Source organism: Labrus bergylta, chromosome 11 (assembly GCF_963930695.1).
Source record: "Labrus bergylta chromosome 11, fLabBer1.1, whole genome shotgun sequence".
Lineage (NCBI taxonomy): Eukaryota > Metazoa > Chordata > Actinopteri > Labriformes > Labridae > Labrus > Labrus bergylta.
The window spans coordinates 10294316-10316517 of record NC_089205.1 but is presented as its reverse complement, the minus strand read 5'-3'; the positions used below and the strand labels follow the sequence as shown (position 1 = coordinate 10316517).

General features: G+C 43.8%; 1 protein-coding gene across 1 annotated transcript; it reads left to right on the top strand.

Moving 5' to 3' along the window:
* Positions 1–919: 919 nt before the first annotated feature.
* wsb1 (WD repeat and SOCS box containing 1) lies at positions 920–14565 on the top strand. The gene is made up of 9 exons (XM_020636838.3): positions 920–1276; positions 3340–3508; positions 5556–5839; positions 5926–6057; positions 7080–7180; positions 8955–9127; positions 10303–10416; positions 11779–11886; positions 12062–14565. The coding sequence occupies exons 1-9, from the start codon at positions 1237–1239 to the stop codon at positions 12222–12224; spliced, it is 1284 nt and encodes a 427-aa protein (XP_020492494.2). The 5' UTR covers positions 920–1236; the 3' UTR covers positions 12225–14565.
* Positions 14566–22202: the final 7637 nt, after the last annotated feature.

The following is a 22202-nucleotide window of genomic DNA, read 5'->3' as shown; positions in this document are numbered from 1 at the left end:
CTTTCTGCCAAATCATTCTCAAACTTTTACATGTATCTTTTTGTAAGCCATTAAAGTGTTTATAGAACCCAGCTGCTCTGTGTGCCATAGAGGGTAACTCCAAAAATTCAATCACAGGATTCTTATTCTGAGTGAATTTGCCCTTAGTGATACCGTCTCTGATTTGTAAGTATTTCCAAAAGTTTCCTTTATACTCCAAATCGTATTTCTGCAGATGTTCAGAAAAAGACATAAACCTTCCATCTACATATAGGTCACGTATATCTTGTGAATCCCTTTCATAAGCCATTGATTCCAATAGACAGACCTTTTCCCAATCCGTATGTCCGGGTTGTACCATAAAGAAGCATATGATTGTCTTAAATGTGATGCTCCACATATCGTGAACTTCTTTCCAGACTGATTTTGAATGAGCCAGCACTGGGTTTGAAGAATAATCACGTCCGCTAGTCCTTGATCCATGTGAGAGAACGTCCAAAGGTGTGAAAGGGCTGACCAGCTCCTGTGCTATTTTGATCCAGCACAACTCAGAGTTCGTTCCTCTGCAGTGTTCCCCCAATCTGGACATTTCAAATGCTAGATTGTATAGCCTTATATTGGGGAGGCCTAAACCTCCTATGTCCCTTGATGACCACATTTTCTTAATGTTAATTCTTGGCCTTTTTTTACCCCAAAGAAAATCTTTGATCATATTATCAAATTTCTTGAACAACAGTGGTGATATATCAACAGGCAACATCAAAATTAATATTATTTTTATAATTGTAATCATTATTTTCACTCAGCTGATGGCGGTAAAGCGCTTTTTCCACACGAAAAGTGTGGAGAAAAAGGTGGGCGGTGTTAATAGTATCACCATGACAACGGTACTGACGTTCAGCAAGCCCCCGCCCATTGTGTGACGCCACAGCCCTCCTTTAGTAGAAAACAGATCCCTCTCGGTGTGAAACCATTATCTTCACGGTCGTCCTTCTATCTGCAACAATTAACCGCTTCATCAAACGTGTTAGACATTCGTAAAAACACAGCGGATCATCTTCATCACAGATTAACAAAGTTAAATATATTCCGAAATCGAAGAAGTTAAAGAAAAGATCAGTTTACGGATCGGACGTTCAGCTCGGCGGAGGGATATCAGCGGTGGTAGAAGAGGAAGCAGGCTCCGCTCTTTTATTTCCTTTTATAATTCAATACGTGCTCGGATTATTTTCTCTCAGCTCTGTAGTCTTTATTTAGATGGCAAGCTTCCCAGAATCTGTACACGAAAATGATATAGGTAAGTAGACTAATTTATTTATATTTTCTATGACAATGTATCCGTGGGTAGGTAGCTCCTCCTCCTGTGAGTGTTACGGTAACGTTTACCTCACCGTTAAAAAGTTAACCTCTGATTAACGGTCCTCTGATATTTATATTTATAATAATCTATAATAATAATCTCACGTTGAAAAATACAAACATAAAACATGACGCTGTGTGTTGAGAGGGGCTGTGGCCGAGCATCCTCACGTGTTTATGGTTCCGTTCAGTAACTAATTATATCTCTTTGAACGTGTTTGAAACGTGTTTATTTTGGGCCTGGTATGTGTGTTACGGTGTTGTGTTTTATGTTTGGTAGGGAGTGAAACTTTAACCAAAACTCCGTGTTCAGATCAGTCTGGTGTTAGCTGGCACTTGCTGCCTTGAGGTGCTCCGTGGAAACATCGTATGTCCCAGTTGTCAAGCCGTAATAACTACATGCATGCATTCAAGAGCTATGGTCTATTTACAGCCTGTGGCTCTGGTTTAAAAAAACAAACAAACAAAAAAAAAAAAACTATCCGTCACCTGTCATGATTTATAGTCAAAAGTTTGCTCCCTTGCCACATCTAATAGTTGTATGTTCTTAAATGGTTAACGACTAAAAATTAATGAGAGCAATTAACAAAATAACTAACTAAATAAATGTATTTATTCTTCCGTCCATTGCTGACACATTTTCCAAGCTTTACGCTTTTTTTTTGGCTGCTCTGAATCGTCACGCAAAAGTCACAACTCGGGTATTTCTCCACTCAAAAATGCCACTCAATGTGCTTATAATAACTCTCAAATATGGTAAATACAATATTTCCGAGGAGTACATGAAGGCAGCAAGTGATACTGCACTCGCTGCTAACCCTAACCCACCGGCAGCATGACTGAACGGTTCACTGTAATTTATGAAGTTAGTTTGTTATTTTGCTTTTAATGATGATTAAAGATGGAGGCGGTCCTAAAGAATGCGGCTCAGACTCATCCATCCCCCACAGCTTCATTCAGGAGACGGAGCTACGTGCTGAACGCCACGCAGTACTGACTATACTTAATATTAATATTTACCTGTATATTATAAACTTAAACACTGAGGAGTCATATAATGAGTCTAAATACTGCTCAGGTCCAATCTGTACATGTAAAGAAAATGTTGTTTTTTTTCACATTTCAAGATTTAAAAAACTAGTTCACGAGACAATGACAGACAATGACCTTAGGTTAGAGATTTAAACAGCATAAAACATTCACAGCCACTCGACTCGAATCCAACCTAAAGTTCATTAATTAGGTGAAAACATGTATTATTGAAAGGTCGTGTTTATCATTTCAGTGACAATTAAAGATTTTTCTTTGGCCCAATGATTCTGTGAAAGTCCGCCTTCAGAGCAACATCATCATTATTTATTAAAAAAAACAATAAATAAAGTCCAACTGTGTTTTAATGATTAATAATGACCTTAGACAACTCGTGTTAAAACAAAGACTGACTTAGGATATCTTTGTTTCTGTGTCTTATCCAAACGGAGGAGGTCATCTTCTTCTCTTATTGAGCCGACGTTACTAACATTAACTATATAACCGTGAGGAGCAGGAAGGTCTAAGGCTGGATTAATTAATCACAATTTTATCATTATGGCGAGAAACACACCTTCATAAATAACAAAACAGAATACCCTCCGTTAGAGGAAGCTAAGGCTAACTATCAGTTCCATCTTTAATAATTATAATAAAATCAAACGTGTTTGTTGTTGTTTTTAAGACAGACGTGTTGCAAACAGGAGTTTTATGAAACATGGAAGACAGCAGAATGCTCATATTAGCTCTTTTTTTTCTGTTTGTTTATCACATGTCTTATCCTTATTGCACAATGTTATCGTGTTTCACTCCCATTGCTGGTTGTCCAATCAGGTGCCAGCGTCGGTGACAGGCCCTCTTGTGTATGGCGAGTCACAGAGGACGCCTCTTTGCTATGATTTGATACTCTGTGGGTGTGTACCTGTTAATAATTGCTCTGAAGTCACCGACCGTGTTTGTGTTGTTGTCCAGGTAAGGCTAAGTTCATCGGTGAACTCCTCGTACCTGTTGCTCCCTTTGACCAGAAGTCCGGGCGCGAGGCTTGGACTGTCGCCTTTGCACCTAATGGCTCCTACTTGGCGTGGTCTCAGGGGCATCGCATTGTGAGGCTTATTCCCTGGACACAATGCCTGAAGAACTTGTGAGTATCTAAAATACGCTCTGTTACAAGTCCAGGAATCCTGCACATAATAACTCGCATCAAATACATTAAAGGGTAACTAAACCCCATATTTTCAGCTCTACTGCTCGACCCTGGAATTTAAAAAAATGCATTTAGAACGTCAATGTATCAACTTCGAGAAGGAGGGGGGCGGGGCGGGGGGTAAGACACGCCCACTCACTGCTCCGCGTCGTTATCAGCCGCAACATGATACAATGTTTGCCCCACACACACAAATACACACATATACACACACACTTGACTCCCCACAGTTCGCCGAGTCGGGTGATGAGGCTTTTATAGGTTTGGTGACGTGGGGCTGTACTCCTACGTCATACTGTACTCCACACAGCCGTTAGAGTTTTTCAAAGGGAAGGGCAGACACTATGCACACTTCTAACACAATATTTCAAATTTCAATACTTTGTACTCAAATGTCGAGATTGGGACTTGGATTGATCCATAACACTACTTAATACTCAAATACAGAGGTTTATAGTTGGAAAAAAAGTGGTTTTATGGTTTAGTTACTCTTTAATTCTCAGTCTCTCACCTGCAAACACACGTTTCTGTGTTAGAACACCATCAGACAGACTGCCAGATGGAGTGCAGAAGTTTACCTTTAAGAAACAATGGACACAGACACACCTGTCTTGTGAGAAGTGTCGACGTGTCTGAAACTGAACGATTCACAGAAACTCCCTCCAAACTTGTCTGACTGCAAAAACAACATTTACACAACTTTGTGGTTGTTTTTCAAAACCTTCATGTTTTTCTTGTGAAGTCACCTTTGAAACAAACGAACTAGAAAAACTCCAAAAGTTCCGTATTTGAAACGGTCTGAATCTTCACCAAATAAAACATTTCTACCCTAACCCTGGGAGACATGAGACTGCAGCACCAACCTCATGTGTTTGTTATTAATGATTCCTAACCCTCTGTGAAGAAGCTGTGTTCAGAGGTGAACAGCTCATTTATGGTTTCATGAGAGGGGGAGTGGTGAATGAGTCTCGTTGTTAGGACTTGAGTCCAGGTCGCCCCACCCACCCTAGAAAACAAGTTCGAACCCTGACAGATCCACAGCTCGATGATTAATGCAGACTAACATCCAGAATCTTCCCTGCTCCCTCGCCTGCTCTGTGTTGAATTCCTCTCTGACTGAATTACAGACTGTCTCACTCAGAGACCCCGCCTGCTCGTTGGTGATATATCACTGAGTTATGCAAACCAAGAATTTCCCCTGAAGGGAACAGGAATTTGAACTTAAAATCTCTTGGTCTTATGTTACCGACTGACCTGTTTTTTCTACAACAACACGTTACCCTCACCACAGTTAACGCTTCTATTTCCTTCATATTAAGTGTTAGAGATAACTCGCTGTGGACCTAAGCGTATGTCGCTGGAGAAGGTCACGTCTGAGCCGTGATGGAGTCGTTGATTTTCAGAGTCACAGAAAGCAGCTTCAGAGCTGTTGATGATGTTCAAAGTGTTTTCAGGTCCCTGAAACTCAAACAGAGAGGTTCTCCTCAGAGCTGGCGACATGTCTTATATATTCAGCCACCTTTCTGCTTAAACGGTTCCTCTTCCCGTCTCCAAGCGGCCTTGTGACTCTCAGAGCCGCCGTTTGAGTCAGTCTTAAGAACAAGAGCTGTTTGTTTCTAACGTCAGGCTGCTGAGCTGCTGTTTCCCTGCAGAGCCAACAGATACTTAACTCTGCAGCTGGGGGGGGGGGGGGGGGGGGTTCTCTAGTCCAGGGTTGGCTAGTCCAGGGTTGGCTGAACCAGATATACTGTGTTGCTTTGTTGTCATAGGATCAGCAGGAGCAGAATCCAGCGTCTGTGTGCTTAGTGAGCAGCCGGGCTGTAACACACAAGTAACCACACAACATCAGTCAAACGCGCAGGACTTCAGCGGTATCACAACATAGACTTCTTTAGATTTTTACTAGAATGGTGTCAAAGTTTAAAGTTCTGGTTTCATGACGATCGTCACCGTCATCTTCTGTCTTTGCTCTCTGTCGCTGCAGCTCACTGGGTCACAGTGGGGAGGTCACCAATGCTTCCAGCCTCGAACATCTCTCCCGTCGGGGCAGCGATGGAGGACAGGTCGTCCCAGTGGGCGGAGAGCCCCGTGAACACACCATCGACTGCGGTGACACCGTGTGGGGAATGGCGTTCGGCTCGTCCGTGCCAGAGAAGCAGAGCCGCTGTGTGAACATCGAGTGGCACCGCTTCAAGTTCGGCCAAGACCAGCTGCTGCTCGCAACGGGCCTCAACAACGGACGCATCAAGATCTGGGATGTATACACTGGTGAGGACACGCCCCTTTTACCTTTGTGACTTAGCTGCCACGTGTTGCTAAAACTCTTTGATTAATCATGTGACGCATGTTTGCAGGAAAACTGTTGCTGAATCTGATGGACCACACTGATGTGGTGCGGGACTTGACTTTTGCCCCCGACGGCAGCCTCATGCTGGTCTCTGCATCCCGAGATAAAACCCTGAGAGTGTGGGACCTCAAGGACGATGGTATGCACATCAACTTCCTGTTTACATTGTTTATTTGAAAAAAGAGAAAATATACATTTAGAAACATCTTGAAGGACAACAGATGAGAGACTCTTTCATGTGTCTGTTTCTGGTAACCATAAATATCCCGATATGTTTACGGTACATCCTGTCCTATCAAAATAAAGCTTGTATATACAGTATAAACCAATGAATTCATAAGAACATGAGTAAAGATGATCAGATTTTAAAGCTGGACAATTAAAACAAATGTGACCTGATGAGATGGTGAAATGTAAAAAGGAAAGTGAAACACAGATGTATGAATAGTAAGCAGCAGTGTTCAAGAGAGGTGTCAACAGAATCATGTGACCTCTTTGTTTTTGTTCTGATGTTGACAGTTTAAATTCAGCCCGGGGACTCGAAGCACCATTTACAGCTAGAGAGTTCTTATACACAACACATACAGAAGATATGAGGGGCCCTGATCTGATTTTTCTTTCAAAACAAAAACTATCAGAAACACAGATCATTTGACCTCTGACCTCTGCAGGGTGAGTGAGCAAGGAGCTCCTCTGCAAGGTGAGGGAGCAAGGGAGGGTGGAGCTCCTCTGCTCTGCTTCCTGTCGGAGTCCCTCACTCCTTGTCTCCTGTCTCCCTCTCGTGTTCCTCACTCCTCTCTCGTGTTCCTCACTCCTCTCCTCTTGTGTTCCTCACTCCTCTCCTCTTGTGTTCCTCACTCCTCTCCTCTTGTGTTCCTCACTCCTCTCCTCTTGTGTTCCTCACTCCTCTCTTGTGTTCCTCACCCCTCTCCCTCTCGTGTTCCTCACTCCTCTCCTCTCCCTCTCTGCTTCCTTCTCTCGTCTCCCTCTCTGCTTCCTTACTCCTCTCTCTCTTTGCTTCCTCATCTCTCGTCTCCCCCTCTGCTTGCCATTACTTTTCTCTCTTCACAGATCCGATGACTCACCCTGTAGGTGTTGTGGCAGCTGTGTAGCTCTGACAGTGGTAAACATCCTTCCACTGATGTATTTTGTGTTCTGCAGGGAACATGGTGAAGGTTCTGCGCGGGCATCAGAACTGGGTGTACTGCACGGCCTTCTCACCAAACTCCTCCATCCTATGCTCCGTCGGCGCAGGAAAAGCAGTACGTACACAAGTTCTTATTTCCCTACGTATGTGTGAATCTGCTTGTTGTGCTCAATCAACCTCCAAATGAAAACCCTCCCAGTCTGCTGCGCCCTTCATTTACAGCTCAGAACTAATGTGCCTGGTGTTGTGATTAGTTGAGCTTCGTCCTTTTTTTTTTTTGCTCTTGGTGTTCTGAAGTCTGCATGCAGAGCACAGATCTTAAAGATGATAAAGGTTAAACTGTTTAACTCCACATGATCAGGCTGTAATGATACTCTTTAGAAGTCCTCATGTTAACTCTGTATATACCTAAAGGTTAGCAGACATGTTTGAGGAGTAGCTTCCACTGTTAGCTTAAACTATGTCAACATGGAGGTTCAGGTAGTCATGGTTGTTAGGCTGTGTGTGTCCCTACAAAGTGTGTCTTGCTCTTCCTGTCACAGGTGGTGGCAGAGCTCAGTGTGTGATTGGTTTTGAACGGAGCGCCGCGCTGACATTTTGAGCAGCCGGTGTAAACCGGGGACGCACAGTACGCAATGCCCAAAGGCCTCGCCAGGCCGCCTGGCACCTGACCCGCAAGGTCAATCTGTACGTAGGTGCTGCTCCGTGTCTGTCTACCTCTGCTGTTGCAGTTCCTCTTATTTAATTTCAGTTTACAATTGGTTGTTAAACATCCCCCCCCTCACCTCTCTCCTAAACCCATCTCTACCCCCCTCCCCATCTTGAAATAGCTCCGCCCTCTTTCTGCACACACTAGCTTCTGTGTAACCAGGATCTTTACTGTCAGTGTAAATGTTTCTCTCACAGCATCATCCACATTCATAGAGAAGATTTAGTTTAACAACGAGCATGCCCACCCTCACTGTCACTGTTCTCCAGCAGCTGCTTCTTCTTCATCTAATGACCTATCACAGGCACAGCTACTGTGCAGGTTTAGACACCTTTGAATTACTGCATGCACTTATTCAGACCTGTGACTTTAAAAAGTTTCATAAAGAGCTCCACACAGTCTCTGCTGTGGGCAGTGGAACAACAATAAATGGTCTGCAGATGAGTTATATAACACACAGTTAGGAAATCCCTGAGAGAAAAGCTGCTTCTGTTTCTAACTTCTCTTCTGAAAGTAGAAAATGAGGAAATAAGTGAGTCAGTAAACAGTCGGCTGCATGTGAGTGATTTTATATAATCATTAACTTCATCTGTCAACAAACAGTTTCTCCTGTTTCCCCACAAAGTGCACATGTTACATAACACCTACCTGACGACTGATTTACAGCAGCACAGATATCAACACACACAACCATGAGGACTGTGTGTGTGTGTGTGTGTGTGTGTGACTGTAATGAGTGTGTGTGTGACTGTAATGAGTGTGTGTGACTGTAATGTGTATGTGTGTGTGTACTTTGGCGGAGGTGTCTGTCCTTTGGCCATAAATTCTTCTTCTCTCTTGCAGTCTCTCTTCGTAGTCCTGGAGCTGCGAGCCTTTTGTAAAGAGACCCGTGCAGTAACATAATGTAACCTTAAGTTACTTCCTGTTTGATTATTTCCTTTCTTCACGTTAACTCAGCTGAACTTTTAGTCTAAGATGCACATGTTTAAAGTTAACATAGTGTTGCATTGTGACGCAGCCTTGCTGCTTTTGTAGCATGAGCTTGTGTGTTTGGTGTTCCTGGTTAAATTGATTAATTCTCTTTAATTCATGCTGTTAATTCAATCTGTTTATAATTCAGACATCTATGACTCGAACCAACCACTGCTCCCGCTGTAACAGGCCCCTCTTCACCTTACAGGTGTTCCTATGGAACATGGATCAGTACGCGTTGATCCGGAAGCTGGAGGGCCACCACCATGACGTAGTGTCATGTGACTTCTCACCAGATGGGGCGCTGTTAGCGACCGCCTCTTATGACACGCGGGTCATCCTGTGGGACCACGACAAGGGCACCAACCTGCTGGAGCTGGGGTAAGAATACAAACACCAGATCATCTCGACTTTGGTGTTTTACGGCGTCTGATTTATGTGGTGCTCCCTCTAGAGCAGTGGTTCCCAAAGTGGGGGTCGCGAGATTCCTTTCAAAAACATATAAAAATGGAAAATGGTTTAAAATTGGATATTTCACCCATTAATTTGAAAATACAGTAGGTAAAAAAAGTAATTTCTTACAATAAATTACAAAAATAATATGATGGTGTTTGGGCTATTGTTTTCTGTTTTAATGCCAGTGTTTTGACCTAGTGCATCAAATGTCGGGTCCCAAGTATCTATCACCGTCATAATGGGGGTCGCAAGATGAAAAGTTTGGGAACCCCTGCTCTAGAGGACTCTTCCAGAAACACACTTTGTACATCCGAGCCTTTGTTGTTGTTGTTGTTGTTGTTGTCTCCACATTGCACGTCTGGTTAAAGGAAGAATATGTGACTTTTTGATCCAGTAGATGTCGCCCATGAGCATCAGCATTCAAACAAAAACAACTCCTGCTGCATTGTTGTGTTAGCATGCTAATGCTAGCGATCTTTAGTTTGCTCGTATCTTCACACTGCATGTACATTTACAGTAAATGACCGTGATCGAGACACGCTTACGTGACATTCAAATAATCAGAGAGTACAGTATGTTATTCTTCTTTTCTCTAGTCCCTCAATTAAACAACTTTTATACACAAGGGGAGGAGCCGGCTGGCCGTCCAGGGAACGTAAATAAAGTGTAGCTACGGCTCAGAAACAGACAGCGGGACTCGGGTGTCACACTCATTGTAGACAGTCATGACTCACAGTGTTATTTTCAGAGGATAAATTTGATTTCTGCTACATTTAAGTGTGAAAAATCACATATTCTTCCTTTAAGGTTAATCAGCTGGTGGAGTAAACTGTGAGGACTTTAGGCTTCCTGATGGTGAAACAGGAAATGGTAAAGGGCTCAAGGAGACGTTGATTACACAATAATTAATATCAACATGTGACCTCAGCTGGTTATGTAACCTGTGTACTGAAGAGAGCGAATATTTGTCCTCTGATCGCACAGTTCTTTTAATTCCTGATAATAAATGTGCTCAAAGTTCGATACGTATTAACTCAAACAGTCCGTGTTTATCTTGAAGCCGAGAATGTGTCCTGACGCTGTGTCTCCTCACTCTGCAGACACCTCTTCCCTCCTCCATCTCCCATCTTCGCTGGAGGATCAAACGACCGCTGGGTTCGCTCTGTGAGCTTCTGCCCCGATGGACGTCACATCGCCAGCATCACAGACGACAGGTGAGACACTGAAAGGAGATCTCAGGTAACATCTGCAGTCTCTCTTCATCCACAGATTATTTAATGAGACGTTTCTGTGTCTTTGTTTGTGATCAAATACGTTTGCAGTCTTTGAATCTTCATCGTTATTTCAACTCATCACACCAACGTGTTCTTTAAAAACCTTCAAACTTTAGTCCGACTAAACGCCACACTAAAGAAAAGTAAACAGTGTCCACTCAAACGTCTTTGTGTTGTGGCGTCTCTGATGACGTCGTCTCATAACGGTGACTTGAGCTTCTCACTCATTGTAGATAGTCATGACTCAGAGAGACGTTTACACAGGATATACCTTATTCCTGATTTATTTATGTGAAACATGTCGCACATTCTTCCTTTTTAAGGAGCGAAAGACAAACAATCAACAGAGGTCGAATACACGTCCTGGCTCCTCCTCCAGTTTGTTCTACACGTTGTTAGTTTCTGAAAATGATGATCTGCACGGGTCTGAAGATATAACACGTTCAATGTGCTGTTCTCTCAGTGTGGGTTACATGTTCACTCAAAGGAACATCTTTCCTTTCTTTGTCGACCTTTAGTCAAAACCTTCAAACCAATCCATTATTTGAAGCTCTGGGATCATAACGTCATGTGGCGTGTCAGTCGGTCACATCAGTCTGAATGACCGTCTGCAACACTTTCATTCAAGTCCTAAAGCAGCAGCAGGAGGCTGTACCGAGCCGTGTGTGTGTGTGGAGCCGTGTGTGTGGAGCCCTGTGTGTGTTTAGAGCCCTGTGTGTGTGTGTGTGTGTGTGTGTGTGTGTGTGTGTGTGAAGCCATGTGTGTGTTTGGAGCCCTGTGTGTGTGTGTGGAGCCGTGTGTGTCCTGAGCTGATGTTTGTTCACGTCTGACGTGTCGTGCACACGCTGATGGAGAATAACAGCAGCAGTTTGTTTTCCTCGCTCAGAGTTATGAAGTCTTAATGGAGCCGCTGTATGCTGCTGTGTTTGGACAGATCACATGACCGTCACAAGATGGCCATTAATCACTGTGACCGCTGGCTGACCAAGCTCTGAAGAGCTGGTGGAAAAAAGTGAGGAAGGAAGCGGCGTGGAAAAAGAAACGGGAGCAGACTTCCGCTGAAACATCAGGAAGACAGTTTTTATCTGCAGGCACACGACAAACACGCAGAACTCTGACGTTAGTAAAGACTCTTCCAGTCTGCCATGGTCACTCGCCTTGTGTGTAAAGACGCTCGTGGTCACTCGCCTTGTGTGTAAAGACACTCGTGGTCACTCGCCTTGTGTGTAAAGACGCTCGTGCTCACTCTAATGTCACAGTGTGAAGACGCTCGTGGTCACTCCAACGTCTCTCTGCTCTCAGGTTGGTTCGTTTCTGGAGCATCGAGGAGAGAGCTCCTCAGGCCATCGCCTCGCTGTCCAACGGCCTCTGCTGTGCCTTCTCTGCTGAAGGAAATGTCCTAGCTGCTGGGTGAGACACTCACACACACAGCCTCACATTGTATCAGGAAACCAGTCCTCCAGGTTTTCTCCGTCTGAGTGTAGATTTTGTTTGACTTTGGTGTGTGATGTTCCTGTGTTGGAACACCCTCCTCTTGTTTGCTCTCTCTCTCTCTCTCTCTCTCTCTTTTCTTCTTCTTCTGCAGAACTCGTGACGGCAGCATGCACTTCTGGGAGAGCCCTCTTAGTGTCTCCAGTCTGCAGCACATGTGCAGGATGGCGCTGCGTCGGGTGATGACCACGCAGCAGGTGGAGACCCTCGCCATCCCCACACCTCTCCGAGACTACCTGACCTACAAAGTCATCTAAACCTGCATCCCCCAGAACCGGAACCAGAACCGCCCACCTGCAGCAGCAGGAAACTGGAAATGAACCCTTACAAAACAGTTTTCATGAAACTTTCAGGACAGGAGAGAAGTTACACAAATCCCCCCAACCCCCCCAACCCCACCTGCTCACAGCTGGACATTGTTTTGTACATATTTATTTTTTATACAGGAAGTGCTTTAGTAAACATGTGCTGGGGTCAGCACACAATCAAACCTATGTGGTCAACCCCCCCTCCGTCATATCAGTGTGATGCCTGTGTTCGACTGTTTAACCGTCTCCTGCTCACGGGGCTCTCTCACCACGTCAGGTGTGTCCAGGTGGGCGAGCTAAAGGGAAGAGTCTCATGTCTGCTCTGTGGACGTTACAACCCCGACATTTCTTTAGAAAGAAGACAATGTCACAATATTTATCTACTCTCTGTTTGTAGGAAAATCATCGACCGATGCACAAACATGCCTTAAACAAAGATCATCTATTCAAACACTGATGCATGAATCCTCTGCAGTGTGAGACGCAGGCAGAGGTCATTCAGAGGCGGTTCTCAGAGACGAGTCCGAGTCAGTGACGAGTGTTAGAAAGACGCTTGCATGATAAGGATTCAGATCAGTGTCTCTTTGATTGGTGATGAGTTCTACATCACTGTATGACACACACAAACAGTTAGTTAGTTAGTTAAAACGCTGCTGTGACCAAACTTTTTATTTTTGCTTTAAAACTCCCCAAAGATTATTTTAAACCTTAAACCTGTTTTTACATGTCATCAAAAATTACACCTGAGTGCTCGTCTTCTCTCATTTCTATTAGAAACATGGAGGAGAGTAGCACCACATGCTACAAGCAGACGGATGATGCATACCCAGCATGTCCCTGTTAACGTACCACAAATAAAAACAACAGAATATGATTACCTTCATGATCACCAGATATCACACACGATCACCTGAAAGGCTGCTGATGTTTTCACTCACAGACCAAACTGCCCTGCCCACCTCAGAGCTCCACCCCCCAACTTCAGCCCACCTCAAACATGTTGCAGAGTGAAGACAAAAATGGCAAACGTGCTGTTTGGTCTCTGTGTGCACGTGTGAGTGTGCACATCTGACAGTGGTTGAGTATGTGTGTTTACGTGTACGTGCGTGTGAGTGCCCTGTGGGGCAGAAGAAGCCTTTGACACCCGAGTGTCGTTTGATCACTTCTCACCTCTGCCGCTAGCCTTCTTTATTTGAACTTGTACAGAAACCAGTCAACAGTCTCGTGTGACATGTATATGCGTGTGTGTGTGTATATATATAAAAATGTAACATGTGTATAAACATATGGAGGGTTTCAAACCTTATTTTTTCCACTTCATTTTCTCTTCTTAATGTTCCTTTTAATGTGAAAGCGTCCACATGTCTCACCGCTCAGAGTAAGACGTGTGTCTGACCCTCTGAAGCCAATCACACGTGTTTGAATGTTTCAAAATGGTTTTTAGATTTCAGTTTGTGGTGAGGACATGTGAAAGTTAGAGCAGCCGTGTTCTGGACGGCTTCCCGACTGTCTGTGCTGAAGCCAAAGGTTTTCTCTGTCTGCCAGAGCTTGGCTGGCTTTCAAACGTTCTTGTTGACTCATGGAAGACGTGTCTCTCGTTAGTGAACCTTATCCGGGGTTTGCAGAACACATTGGTCAGCCGCGTGATGAGAAACACTCGCCACATGAAGCTTTAAAAATATGTTAAAAGTAAGGCTGTCACCATGAATAACCTGCTGCTACATCTTTGAATGTTTCACTTTAACAAACTCTCAGACAGCTCAGCTGATGAGCCCAAAGTCATATCCATGTTATGACATCACACATTGACCTTTGTTACCGTTCCTTTGAGCTGGTTGACATCACTTTTGGATCCCTAACCACTTCCTGTTTCTGGGCTTAACTTTATTGCCGCGTTCCATTTGCCTCGGCTCTCGGAACTGGGAATGACGTCACACCCGAGTAAACTGCGTTCAAGTTGCAAGTCGGAAAAGCAACATGGCCGCCTCCAGGAGTACCTTTGTTTTGTTAGCTAACACCAGATGATAACACTGCGTGATAGTTTAATGTAAACACCTCCACAGAGAGAACTTGCACGAAACCATCGGTCTGATTGATTTAATTACACAAAATAAAAGCCTGACAACTTTTATTTTGAAATGTGAAATAATGGAATTCAAATGATGCGATTCATCGTGATTTAATCGTTGACAGCTCTACTTTTGAATGTATAAAGTTTCTATAGTTCTCTTGTCTTTGAATGTGTGTGAGTGTGTTTGTAGTTTGAAATAAAGATTTTTTTTAAGTAAAAGTTGTTTGTTTTATTGTTTAGAGGAAGTGGACACACCTTCAAATTGTCTGCTCCTCCAACAGCAACATGCTGCTTTGAAGAAATGACATGACTTTTTTAGTTCATTAATGTAGAGAATATTTGTCTCCATAGAGACGAGAACGCAACGCCGTGACATTACTACACGAACACGTCAGTCATTTAAACATTAGACTTTCAAATGTGTCAAAAACAACAAGAAAAACACAGAAATAGACCCCTAGCACCTAACTCATCAAGCGCCGCCCACTTGCCCAAATATGGTCACTTCCAGCTCCTGCAAACCAACATAGGCTGTGTCCGAAACGTCACAAGGAGTATGTGGGCAGGGCATGATCCGAAATCGCAATTTTCCCGGATGTTTACTAGATCAGAACGGAATTGGGTATAATTTTAAGATTTATTTTTCGAAACGGAAGCAACTGGTGATCAACTGAGTCGCCCCACAATGCACTGCGGCTCTCAGACTGTCCAATCACTGAGCTCTCCAGCCAGCCAACTAGCGGCTGAAAACAAAAGTTCTGTTCTGAAATACATTTTACATGTTGCTAAATAATATTAAAATGGCCGTTTGTATATTATTGAATTATATTTACGGACCGACGGTCGAGCTAGCTTGATGCTAGCTTGATTCTAGCTCAGAACGGAGCTCAGACCGGAAGTGCGTCGCGTGACCCGTATGTTGCTAACTTAATATTTACAGTCTATGGTTGCTAATGGTCGGGTTAGTATGCAGTGGATACATTGGGAATAGTTGGTAGTTAGTAAAGGTTGAAGGTTCTTAAAGGTCCCATATTATGCTTTTTCTGGTTTTATATGCTTCTTTAGTGTGTTTTCCAAGTGTCCTGTGCATGTTTAGGCACATCTATGTGCAAAAATTCAAAGTCCGTGGAAACGCAACTTCTCCTACGTCCTCCTGTTAGCTGTAGCATTAGCCGCATGTAACGCTCGGTTCTAGCCCCCCGCGATAAAAATGTGTCAGTGCAGCGTCATTGTCAGTGTGAGATCACTGATCTAAGTCCATTGGCTCGTTGTGGCAAGCCCTGCAGCTCATGTTGAAATTTCCGAGAAGCGTGCTGAGCAACTGACCAATAATGACAGAGCGGATCGGCAGACCAATCAGAGCAGACTTGGCCCACGTGGGGCTCTGCAGTGGGGGCTCAGCAGAGTGTAGCTGACGGACTCAAAGCGGAGAGGGAGCAAGGAGGAGCAGCACATGAAAACAGACACTTTTTTCAGACTTTAGCTATTGTGAACGTACAAAAGTAGGTACATAGATTAAATATACAAACCCCAAAAAGGGCTTAATATGGCCTCTTTAAATAACCCCGCAGTTGATTTCTATCCATAAATCAGTCTACAGTGTCCAACCACTTGGATAGCACACATCCTGACCCCGCCCCCTCTGACCCTGGTCGTAAAGGTCGCCACGTGGGACGGCATCTGTGTGACCACGGTAAAGAATGACAACAACCTGGTATAAGCTGACAGAGGACACCTTTGGCCCTGAAAGTCAGAGGAGGCGCCAAGAACCCAGCTGCCCTGAACTGACCTCCGCACAGACAGTTCGTCCAGATTCACTACTTTATGCTGACAGCACTACTCTACATTATTATTATTTTTAAAGAAAATCATGGTGGTTAGTGGGCACGCCCCATGTAGGGAGGCTGTGGTCCTCAAGGCTCATATTGGTTATTCCCCACTCTGTCTCTCTGCCCCGTGTGCTCCATGTGCTCCTCTATGGGCGTGGTCCTTGTGCTCCGTGTGCTCCATGTGCTCCTCTATGGGCGTGGTCCTTGTGCTCCGTGTGCTCCATGTGCTCCGTGTTCCTCCGTGTGCTCCATGTGCTCATCTGTGGGTGTGGTCCTTGTGCTCCGTGTGCTCCTTGTGCACATTTTATTATTGACTCAGACAGTTAATATGCTGTTAAAGCAATAAAGTCAAAGCAAGAAGAGGAATGGAGAATAATCATGACAAACAGAAATGAAAAGATGAAATAAGAAGTGAAAAGTAGAACATATGAAATCTAATGAGTTAGAAGAAGACGACCTCAAGTAACACTTCTATAAAATTATTATTTCAATAAAGGAAGTGACTGATTCTGTGAGTGATCTCCTCAGGGAGCTAAATGTCAATAAGAGGGTCAGAAGTTTACATTTAAACATCAATAAGAGGGTGAGAAGTTTTAAAGTTTCACACTGAGCTTTCTGCAGATTTCAGGATATTTGGAACAAGTTCTCGTTCAATTCCTCCAAAACACCACGAAGAGCCACACACGAGTGCAGGAATGTGTGACGTGTCAGCACACACACACACGACGTGTCAGAACACACACACACGACGTGCCAGCACACACACACACACACACACAACGTCTCAGCACACACACACACACACACGTCGTGTCAGCACGCACACACACACACACACACACACACACACACAGACAGAAGAATTGAGGAAGTTGCAGACGCTTGGGTAAAACAACATCAAAACAAAAACTGCTGTTCCTGATGTTGTTATCTGTGATATCGTGTTTGAGGGCGTTCAAACATGTGACAAATTGTTTTGGAATGATCCGTATCTCTGATGTTACATAACTTTGTCCTCGCCTGATCTTCTGGTTGGGATTCAAACAGGCGTGAGAGGTGTTCAGTCACGTTTTAAAAGAGAGAGAGCAACATCTAAATTGTATAATTTTGTTGGCAACATTTCACTACCAAAAAGTTGCCAACGTACTTGTAAAATGTAGACAGTGTCCACAGGGGTGGAGCCAGGCGGTGCAGCTCAGAGCCCACCCCAAAAACATGAACTGTGATTGGCTGTTTGCCTCGCCAGAGGCAGGACTTTACAACCGGCTGCTGGGAGCTTCCTTTACTGACGAACCGCTGCATTCATGGGGTATGTGGAAAATGGGATTCAATGTTGACACGTTATTGTGGAGACAGAAAGGGTTTATTAAAGCTTCACATTCATGTGAATGTGTTCATAACGCCTCCGACCCCCCGCAGACATCAATGAGGACACCCAGCCCCACCAGTGTGCAGGAAGTTACCTGCAACTTTTGGTAAATAAAAAATGTTTACACAAAAATGGGTGTTCAGGACGTCTTTTTGGTTGCCATGGTATCGTAAACAGCTCGTTTAATTTTTACTGGTATCTTAAGAATCTTTACCTAAACTTAAGCTTCTTTAAAAACACGTTCATCATAACCCACACTGTTACATAAAGATGTGTGTCACCAGCGTACAGATTGACCACGGCTGTGTGTGTGTGTGTGTGTGTGTGTGTGTGTGTGTGTGTGTGTGTGTGTGTGTGTGTGTGTGTGTGTGTGTGTGTGGGGGTGTGGGTGTCTGTGTGTGTCTGTGTGTGTGTGCGACCTCAACCCTGATCGGGGCACACTGATAGATAAACATTTGAAGAACACCTGTCAAATGTTTTGACTATCCACAGCAGATTATCCAAACAGTCCGAGACGTTCAGGTCACGGAGTCAGCCCAAGTGTATGCAAGGTTCAGTGGTTTGGGGCTCGCCATCCAACACGCCAGAGAGCTAACAAACGTTACAACACAGTGAGTGCTCGCTGTCCTCGGACAGAAATTAATGAATAATAGAGAAGTTGATAACGATTAAGTGTGAGCATTGTTCACTCTTTAACTTCTGCTGCAGAGTTCAGTCTCTTTAAATACTTAATTAATAAGTATTCAACCTGTGGTGGTAACGGCCCTCTACGTGGGACTCTTCACTGCTCCAGGTCACCGGGGCTTCAGGGGATCATCAGGATGAAACTCACCTGGCTCAGTGAGCTCTTTAATCAGAGGAGCAGCCGCTCTTCTAGCAGACCTCATCAGACCTTCGTTCACCACAAACTTCTAAACGGTTCAGTTTCTTGTTTCTTTTCTGAGCCTGTCCTATAGTCCGTCCTGATTGGTCCAAAGTATGTGAACAATGTGAGATCCTCAGTTTGTCAAAAGTACCCGGATGTGGTTCTGATTCAGTAAAAATCTACAGTCTGCATCAGACCAGTCTGTTTCCCACAATGAAAAGCGACAGGTCAGAGGTCGACATGCAGTACACCAGCCGTGCCTGGCTTACTGCAGGGTAACCACCGACTGGAGGTCAACGGTCAGACTACTGTCCAACACAGTATTCAGTATTCAGTACATGTATACTAAGCTTCACGCTTCACCCCTAAACTCCAGTTCATTTGACCAGTGTGACGCTCCGTAACGTGCTCAGGCTCTGTACACTTCCTCAGCTCTGGCACGCTTCAGAGAGGTGTTCTTCATCACGGTACACTTGCACAAGCACAAGCACGCGGGTACACAACGCTGACAGCCTTCATTCAGGAGAAATCCAAAGTGTTCAGTCTGTATTTGACTAACATGACTCAAAGTAAAGACATGAAGTTGCTGTCATGTTCTCTGATGTCTGGACGCGGACTCCACCGCGCGTCTCTTTATTAATTTTTTTCTCAAGTCCATCTGTTTGTAAACCACTAGAGGCTTGCTACAGAAGCACAGGAAGTCACATACCCACCCATTCTAAAAAACCTGTTTTTACAGCCTGGTTCAAAAAACCAAACAGGTCTGATTAGCTCATGTCTCGATCAGCACACACTGTACCGGGGGGTGAATGTTTTGATGATTCATCAGTTTTGATTTGATGAAGGATAAGAGTTATTCACAATAAGCCGTGTAGCTGACATGATTGACAGGCGGGCGCGGTGTAACAGTTTGTCAGGAAGCTGTCGCCTCTCAACTGGAAGGTCAAGGGTTCGATCCCCAGCTGGGCAACATGTCCGATGTGTCCTTGGGCAAGACACTTAACCCTGATACTGGTGATATGTTGACCAAAATTAAATATTTTGGTCAACATATATTATATTAGACTAATACTGTAAAATGAAACAGTCAGGAGGTTAGAGAAGTCTGAGTTTGAGGAGGCTGCATCATTCAGTGATTTTCCACAGTGTCTAGAAAGCAAGCTCAGTGAGTGACACGGTCTGAAAGAATGCTAGTGTGTGTGTGTGTGTGTGTGCGAGTGTGTGTGTGTGTGTGTGTGTGTGTGTGTGTGTGTGTGTGTGTGTGTGTGTGTGTGTGTGTATCTGTGTGTGTGTTTTTGTGTGTGTGTGTTTGTGTGTGTTTGTGTGTGTGTGTGTGTGTGTTTGTGTGTGTGTGTTTTTGTGTGTGTGTGTGTGTGTGTGAGTCATCACATTGTAACTGTCAAAGAGTGAGCAGAGGATGTGAGCTGTGTGAGGACAGGAGGGCGGGGGGGTCACCAGGCAGGAAACACCATACAGAGATGTTTTTATTTTGCTCTCTTAAATCACAGATTTGAACCCGCAGCGCCTCATGAGCAGGACGCATGAACGACACAGGAGGAAGTGTTGATCCCACGTGGATCAGAGGACGCAGACGGGAGGCGTGGATGTGGAGGAATGTGTCGCACTGAGGCTGCACACGATCTCAGAGAAGAATCTACAAGTTTCTCTAGTTCCTCCTTCCAAACAATGCATGCCCCTGTGCATCATGGGAGTTCAGACGTGTGACGATACAGATGGTTTTTAATGATTCTGACCTCCAAAACACGTTGACCTACATGCCTGAGTGTGTGTGTGTGTTTCTGTGTGTGTGTGTGAGTGTGTTTGTGTGTATATGTTTTTGTGTGTGTGTATGTGTGTGTGTGTGTGTGGAATTTCTGTAGTTATTTAGATTATAATGTACAGATGTAATTAGGGTTATTCACTGTTCTCTAATGTCAGTCAGACCTGACAGAGTTTAGCTGTTATTAGAAAACCATGTACAGCTTGGAGAGTGTCAACTGTTCTTCCTGATATCTGCAAGGATGTTTGGTAGACTTGTTGTCTGCTCCAGACGTCACAGTTTAGTCTAGGTGGGTCAATATGACACGATACTAATAATGGTAATGTCTTTTGGGATATAGGCGATGCATTTCGAAAAGTTCTGGAGATGTGATTGAGCACGAGTACATGTCTCCTCATGAGTATTCTTCTTATGTATAAACTTTCATCAACGTAAGCCATCTGAGTCAACTAAGTCTTATTGTGTGAAGTCAAATCTTAATAATTTCCTCTACAAGTGTGTGTTTGTGTTTTGTGTGTGTTTGTGTGTGTGTGTGTGTGTGTGTGTGCATATGTGTGAGTGTTTGTGTGTGTGTGTGTGTGTGTGTGTGTGTGTGTGTGTGTGTGTGTGTGTGTGTGTGTGTGTGTGTGTGTGTGTGTGTGTGTGTGCATATGTGTGAGTGTTTGTGTGTGTATTTGTGTCTTGGACATTTTGTCCCGAATAAATAAAACTGAAATATTTAAAATAATTATCCAATCAGGACGTCTGCAGCTTTTATCCTCCCACTTTATGTCAGAGCTCCAGTAAAGTTCCACGACACGCCTTTATTTACTCTGAGATAAGATCAACTTAAAGTTTCCCTGAGGGGAGATCTACCTGCTGGAGCTTCACCTGCTGGAGCTTCACCTGCTGGAGCCGAGTTTGCTTCAGACTCAAAGAAGGAGGCCTGAAGGAGCAGACGGAGGACACTGACATGAACAGTTAAAAAGAAAATGATGTAAAGCTGAGATCAAATGTTGACATGCACATTAATCCATGCCTCCTTTAAAAACAGCTCTAACTCAGTTTAAGATGAAAGAAAACAACAACAAAGATGTTTAAAGGTGGAAAGGCAACTCAAAAGGTTTTCAATTTAAATAAAAATAAAAAGACAGGAGTGATTTTATTTTAATCAGAGCAGACTCTCCAATAGATCCATACTAATAAACTGCTCTGTAACCTCCACATGTGTCCAACAGATCTTAAAAAAACAAGTTCAGGTTCAAGCTGAGAGTCATTAAATACCGTCTCCAAAGGTCAAAATGACTTCATCGTGTTTTTCTTGGAGGTCAGGTGCTCTATATTCTAAAAGACAGATCTAATAATCTTCTGATAAAATAATCAGATTCTAAATAAATAAGTCGGTTTGAGCTGCAGGTTATTTTAAGATCTTTATGTTCAGAAGAAAAGACGAGCAGCACATCGAGCTGATGGTTAAGAGAAGATCTTTGGATTCAGACTCACTGATATCATACTTTAATAATCACTCAGAGGAAAGCATGTGTGTGTGTGTGTGTGAGCTCAGTGTGTGTGTGTGTGTGTGAGAGTGAGCTCAGTGTGTGTGTGTGTGTGTGTGTGTGTGTGTGTGTGTGTGTGTGTGTGTGTGTGTGTGTGAGACGTTTGAAGAAGTCTTAGGGCGCCACCTGCTGTTTGACTCCTGCAGGTCGATGTTCAGGAGGTCAGACTCTTTAACTCCTCCATCTGAGTCTGTCTGCAAACTATCAACAGCTTCATATTGAGCCAGAAATATCTACACATTTGAACTCAGCAGTTTATTTATATCTTTGTACAAAGCTTGTTATTGTTCTCACTCTCACTCGGTACTTATTGCTTATTATATTATCTCTAATTCATTTTATATTGTAAATGTATTTCAATATTTCTGATGATATGTAATGACCGAGTTTCCTTTCATGTAGAGTGACTTTATCCTAAAAACTCTGCTGATGTCATTATTATTATTATTATTATTATTATTGTTGTTGTTTGAGTTAA